General features: G+C 41.2%; 1 protein-coding gene across 1 annotated transcript in view; it reads left to right on the forward strand.

Annotated features, from left to right (window-relative positions):
• The window catches only part of LOC103374750 (low affinity vacuolar monovalent cation/H(+) antiporter-like), a 17,971-nt gene that overhangs the window by 7,225 nt on the left and 3,780 nt on the right, over nt 1-6,966 (forward strand). Inside the window, exons 2-9 of the mRNA XM_008304889.1 lie at nt 3,417-3,575; nt 3,663-3,769; nt 3,874-3,988; nt 5,369-5,485; nt 5,571-5,632; nt 6,292-6,444; nt 6,614-6,805; nt 6,896-6,964. Of these exons, the coding sequence (XP_008303111.1) occupies nt 3,417-3,575; nt 3,663-3,769; nt 3,874-3,988; nt 5,369-5,485; nt 5,571-5,632; nt 6,292-6,444; nt 6,614-6,805; nt 6,896-6,964 (974 nt within the window). The remainder of the gene's footprint in view (nt 1-3,416; nt 3,576-3,662; nt 3,770-3,873; nt 3,989-5,368; nt 5,486-5,570; nt 5,633-6,291; nt 6,445-6,613; nt 6,806-6,895; nt 6,965-6,966) is intronic.

The raw sequence follows: 6,966 nt of genomic DNA on the forward strand, positions 1-6,966 counted from the left end.
CTCTTCTACATCAGAAATCAAAACTGCGAGTGGTGGAAGAGGCCAACGCTGTCATTAACACCCAGCTCTGTCTTTTATATCTGTGAGATATTTTAGGAAGTTAAGACCGAGGCAAAAAGAGGAAACAAAACAAGACTCTTGTTAAAAGCGTGCAGACAGTTTTGAACTGCGAGAAGTCACGATTGCGGTGCCAGCTGGTCTCATGATGCAAATAGTTTGTCGAGCATTTTTTCATTCATCAAGGCTGCGTCTTGCGTATCGTTCCTCCTGGAAATGAATGACCTAAAGTGTTTTTTTCTTTTTTTAAATCCCGTGCTTTAATTGCGGTCATGCCTCTGGTTTCCCTTCAGAACAAATCCAGCAGTTGTCAGGCTGAATTTAGGTCAAACATACAAAGAGAGAAACACTCTTTTACCCCTTGAGGGGGCGTCTGATTCTACCCTGGACATGCCTTCATAAATGATCAATTCAATCAGTATCAAATCAAATCATAACACGAGTCATCTCAGGGCACTCTAAGGTCAAGGCCTTATAATATTACAGAGAGAAACTTAGCTGTTCCCTTTTTTGATTGTCAACAATGGGCTGGAAAAACCCCTTTATAGTTCTAAAAAACCTCCAACAGAACCAGACTCAGGGACATCTGTCTCGAGAGGTTGGGGTGAGAGGTGAGGGAGAAAAGATGGGCCCTGAGAAACAACAAACAAGAAACACAGAGCAGATTGATAGTAACAATAGCTACGAGTCAGAAATGTGCAGAGATACCTGCAGAGAGATGCAGCGAGAGAAAAGACAAAGATGTGCAACAGTAGAATATAAATGCATGGAGAGTCACAGAGAGGAGAATAGAGTAGAGGTGCTCAGTGCATCATGGGAGATTCTCTGACAGTTTAGGCCTTTAGCTGCATAACTAAGTACGACAACCTTTATATCAAAAAGCAACCTTGTAGGCATTAGTAGGTGGAAAAGGTGTCCGCCTCCTGATGCTAAACTGGGAGCTGATTCCACAACAGAGGAGCCTGATGGCTGAAGGTTTTACCTATGATTCTGCTTTTAGAAACTCCAGAAACCGCAAGTAAGCCTGTAGCCTGAGACCAAAGTGCTCTATTGGCATAATGTGGTAACATGAGGTGTTTATGATACTGTAGAGTTTGGTTGTTAAGGGCTTTCTAGGTGAGGAAGAAGATATTAGATCATATTCTGTATTTAACAGGGAGCCAATAAATGTCACATGTGAGAAATATGATCTCACTTGCTGGTTCCTGTCAGTAGTTTAACTGCAGCATTTTTGCTTCAGCTGGAGATTCTTTAGTCAGTTGCTGAGGCAGCCTGATAGTAAGGAATTAATATAGCTATAGCCATAATATATCAAGTGCCCTGTTTGAAGGCCTACTTTCTCTTATTGTAGATCATGTCTCTATCCACTGTCCCTGTTAAGAAAGGCCCAAAACAAACACATAAATACATTTATTTAGCCTAAAAATAACAAATGCATGGACTCGTTTTTTTGGGATCACTCTGGAACAGGATATTTCCAGCCGTCCTAGAGGCTTATGTGTGAGTTAAAGGTCATATTGTTCTGGCTAAAAATAACTCAAAGGTTCCTCATAATAGCACTAGAGGCCAAAGCAATGCCATCCAGAATAACTAAGGGCCAAACACAGTAACTTCAGTTTTGTCTAAATCCAGAAGAAGAAAATTACAGATTATCCAAGTGTTTGTCTTCAAGACATGCTTCAAGTGTGAATTTGTTTCATCGGGGTTGATCAATAAATAAAGCAGGGCGTCATCTGCATAGCAGTAGAAATTGATGTAATATTTCTGAACAATAAGCTTGCATCAAGTAAAAAGTATCGGTCCAACTCCATGACTTCTATGAATTATCTTTTACGTAACTGAAAGGATTCTCGTTAATGAACAAACTGGAGCCTAGAAACCACATCATTGTGATTCCTTTAATCCTCATGAAATGTTATTTCTGTAATAGAGTGTTGTGATGATTAGTTATATGTGCATCACTGAGATGTAGCAGGTAAGTACAGAGACAAGTCCATTGTCTGAGGCTATGAGAAGATCAGACAGACATAACTAGAAATGCATTGATTCAGCTGTACTTGCTGTTGGAGATGATGTAATTAGAGCTTCTGTGTCACAGGGAAGAATACTTAAAACACTCATTTTACTACTTTGATGAAGTATGTAGGGTTGTGGTGTTGTGATGGTTTTGTGAATGAGGTCTTGGAGATTGAGTGTTGGTGAGATGTAGGCGGAAGAAATTTGATATTTTTTATCTGAAGGTTTTTTTTAGCACTGTCATTCTTATCAATGGAGAGATTCTGGGAACTACTGTAAGATGGAGAAATTTGACTCAGCATGACTGTGCACAATAAAGAAAAGACTGCAGTGCAGATACACCGAGCAACAACGAGTCAGTGCAGTTGGATAAAGACAAAGACTTGTTTGACAGAACCGAGGCAGTTTGTCACTGTTGTTTTCCCATTTAAAACAAAAAATAATTCCATAATGTTTTCAAACAACATCATTTCCATTATATGGACCAATGCAGGGGTCAGCTGATGTTGAATGTCAGTAGTCAAGAAGACCAATAACTGATCATTTAAAATCATATATTTGCATACATCTGTGTCAGAAGTCAGAAAAGTACAACCCAACACAAGACATTTTTGAAATGCCTTTAAGTTTTACAGATGTTTAATGTTGCTTGATGTTCCTTGAAGACGTTCCACCTCTCATCCAAGAGGCTTCATCACTTCTGACTGACTAGTTGGGAGTTCCAGATACCTATATCCTTAAGGAGCCATGAACACCTGAGTTTCGGTTTCAATGGGGGCTTTGTTGCTCCTCCCCCTCGTTATGTGAGTTGTTAGTGCTCCCCCTGCCACAATGGGGTTCGTTAGGGTCTTTTGTGGCGAGGTGTGAATGCAGTTTCATCTTCCTGGGGAGAGATCTTAGGACTGAGTTGTAAACAGGTGAGAGGTGATGCCTCAGACCTCCACCTCTGTTGAGTGATGGTCTTTCCAGTTGGACATAGACGGCTTCTTTCACCCCTCTCTCAAACCATCTGTCCTCCTTGGCTGAAATCTGTACGTTATTGTCTTCAAATGAGTGTCCTTTGTCCTTAAGATGCAGGTGGACTGCTGAGTCAGGTGTTATGGATCCTTTAGGATGTAAGTATCTGGAACTCCCAACTAGTCAGTTAGAACTGATGAAGCCTCTTGGATGAGAGGTGAAGTGTCTTCAAGGAACTCTAGCAAGTCCAGTTGCTTTGATTTATCTACTAGAATAACCATGACCTGGATGACTGAGAATCCTCAGACAAGTGCTTTCCAAGGCCTGTATATCATCCACAGCTTTTAGTTTTCTCAGATTAACTTGTTTCTTTGTTCTTGTTGCAGATTCTTTGTGCGAGAACGATCCTCAGGCTACAGGTTACAATCATGAACACTTCCATGACCGACTGTGTGGCGTTCAACAACTAAACACAACCAACACCTGCAGTCCCTCTTTATGTCCCTCCTCGTATCCTGCAGTGAAATGTGTGTCTGCACACGCATGTGAGTACTAAGTAGAAAGCCATTTCTATTTTTGAACAGCAGATGCTTGCAGACATTTACGAGTCATCTTGTTGTTTGTCCTTTCAGGTGCGAGTCATCATGTCTGTGAAGAAAGCTGGGAGGAGATCCAGAGCAAGAAAACCATCAGAGCGGAGAATGAAGTGGAAGCCAACAAACTGGTCAACAACTACCGGGTAAGAAATCTGAGGGTATTCCACTGATCAGAAAAGTGGCTTGAGCACAGGACACTGTCAAACCTAATATTTGGTGTGTGTGTGTGTGTGTGTGTGTTTTTCAGTTTGGTTTTAGAAAATGGAAGAGTCACGTGACAGAGCGGCCGTTTGAAGACCGATCAGAGGTTGTGAAAGAGCTCTACTCTGAACTGAACGTCATTAAACCACATGCAGGTCCAGGTACAGATTGCTGCACTTGTAAAGTTTATGTGGATGAATGATTTTGGTTTATTGCATCTTGGGCCTTACTTGTAGACGTGGTCGTTGTATTTGAATGGTAACAGAGATCATTTCTGAGGAACGCTACAACATACTGGTGGTACAACGATGTCTGACGGGGCAGGAAGTAACTGATGAGGTGATTGTGTTCAGTCACATTGATAAACACTTTATTTTGAGGTCAAACTAAAACGAGATAAGATGAACTTTATTGATACCTCACCAGGGAAATTCACACTTTATAGAAGATAGAGACGAATGCAGCATCCTAAGAAACAAACAGGAAATACAAAAGTAGAGTGAGAATTAAAGATAATGAAAGACCTTAGCATGTGCAGATATGGCATGACAAATAATGTACTCAAATGCAGGACACACATGGTGTGTAGAATTGTACCTAAATTTAGACAGAGTTATAAATTACAGTGCACCATTTCTGTTGTTGCACTTCAAAAGTTATAGAGAAAAGACCAGCATTACATGATGTTATTGTACTTACTGTTCGTCATGTATATGAATGAGAGATAGTGTAATACTAGCACGTTAGCATTAAAGAGCAGCGCTGCACGAAGGTTGAATGTTGAACTGCTGGCGGTTGGTTCGTGGCCATTTTACCTGCCGAGGGAGTTTTCGCACATCCTGGCGATTGCAGTTTACATCCCCCCCCCTCGGCTGATGCTGCTGCAGCTTCTGAACTCATCCATAGTTCAGTGACACAGCTGCAGACATCCTATCCTCAGTCTCTGATCGTCATCTCAGGAGACTTTAATCATACATCGCTCTCTACCACTCTCCCCACATTCATGATGTGGACTGCCCAACCGGAGACGGTGGGGCCTTGGACCTGCTGGGATGCATATTACTGAATTATTGTTATTTTCTTGTACTTTCTTCTATGTTTTTGGATGCTGCTGTTTACAATAATTCCCCAAGTCTGGGATAAATAAAGTATATTCTATTCTATTCTTCTACTTAAAGAACTATGAAAGAAAAAACAACAACAAGCAGACCACAAATGCCACAAATAATCCCTCCTCGGGTATTAATTTTACTGTGCGTCTTAGTTTTATTCTTCCAAATATGTTTAACTAACCTGATTATTTGTTTAAAATATCTCTGTTTTTATTGTTATCAGTTATGTTGTCTTATTCCATTAACTCAGTTATTCAGTTGATGAGTATAGTGTCATTTTTAGACATGAAAATGATCACGATACAAACAGAGAGATCCTAGTCGACTTAAACCAGCATTATCCTAATTATTAAAAGTTACACGAAGAAAACGTGTCACTGTGTCTTTTGTAGAAGCTTCAACTTTTTCCGTTTGTCCCTCTGGTGTCAGGTCAACTCATCACATGTGGAAACGTACTGTACGTGTTCCTTTTTGGATGGTGGGTTTCTCTGGCATACCTCCTGGTCGGCATATTCATGTTCATCACTATTATCGGTGTACCGTATGGTAAGTGAGCTAATCAGTAGAAGACAATGTTAGTAACTGATCATCAGCCAGTGCCCTTTACTCTTTTCTTTTTCCCTGTCTTCAGGAAAGCTTTGCTGGAAGTTGTGTCGCTACTTCCTGTGGCCGTTTGGCAACTCAATCCACGAGGTGCGATTTGGGTTCGGTTGATGTTTGGGACGTTCGTGCTGTTGTCTCTTTTCCTTTTTCTGCACACTGAAACAAGATTGAACACAGTAAATCATGTCGTTTCCTCTTAGTCTCTCACTGACTTGTGGTCATGAAAGGAGAAGTCGTTTTGTGAATAATACCACAAGTCTGCAACATGACAAACCATTTGAAGAAACTCGTTATTGCAAGATGTTAAAGATGGAGCTGAAACTTCGAAGCGGTTGCATCACAGGGACTGCAGCTAACGACGTTTTCCAGCGTTGATCAATCTTTTGATTAGTTGTTTGGTCTGTGAAATGTTATAAAATGTTTACCTTCAATAGCTCCTGAGATATTTTGCATTCAAACACCACCTCAAAATAAAAAAAAAAAAACTTGCTAAAGGTCTCTTTTTTTACAGTACTTGATATATCAATACAAAATTTTACTGATACCATTTTAAATATCCACAATTCATAATGATAAACTGTGAAGCAAATCAGAGACAGTCGAGCAGACGGCCCCCGATGATTTAAGACTGAATTACCCACCAGTGCATTGTTGATTGTGATTATTGTGATTAAAGAGTATTACAAATATTCAATATATGTATTGTTCTGCGTCAGAAATAACACTTTCCTTTGGTTGTTTGTCTTCAGATAGGAAACACGTTGAGGAGATGTTGTGAGCAGGCACCAGACTGTGACTGCAGCTTAGAGGCGATGGACGATAGCTCGCCAGTTCTGCTGCCTTCACCCACTGAGATACCCGTCCCAGAGGTGCCAGGACGACCTGTGCGCACTCCCTACTGGGTAACTGTCCACACTTGCGAAAGTATAAAACATAAATTCAAAAAATACAAAAGCAACATCTGAATCTACTGCGGGTCTAACGAAAACTGTTGGCGTGATATTGGCCAGCATAAATGTATTAACTGCTTTCTTCTACAGTGTTATCTCAAGGTCTTTTCTTGTTGTGCAGCGTCGTTTCTCCACCTATGTGTGGCTGCTGCTGGGATATCCTCCCCTGGTGGTCGTTCACTCTCTGGTCTGCTTCATCTCCTGGATCCTGGTCTTCACCATCCCGGTTTCCAAGATGAACGCTCAGACTCTAGGTGTCATTCTCCTCCTGGCTCCTGAGGATGTCTCCATCTCCAGCAGCTCACGGAGGAAGGTGAACAGAAGATTTAGTAGTTATCAGTCACAGCACATAATCCTGGGAAGACGCTTATGCAACAGCTTCTTTGTTTTACTTGACCCTTAGCATCAAGGCTACGAGTCCAGAGCGCTGCTGTGCTGCTACCACGCTGCAAACTGGTACTACTACAAGTACAC

Source organism: Stegastes partitus, unplaced genomic scaffold (genome assembly GCF_000690725.1).
Source record: "Stegastes partitus isolate 25-593 unplaced genomic scaffold, Stegastes_partitus-1.0.2 Scaffold2345, whole genome shotgun sequence".
NCBI classification, from domain to species: domain Eukaryota; kingdom Metazoa; phylum Chordata; class Actinopteri; family Pomacentridae; genus Stegastes; species Stegastes partitus.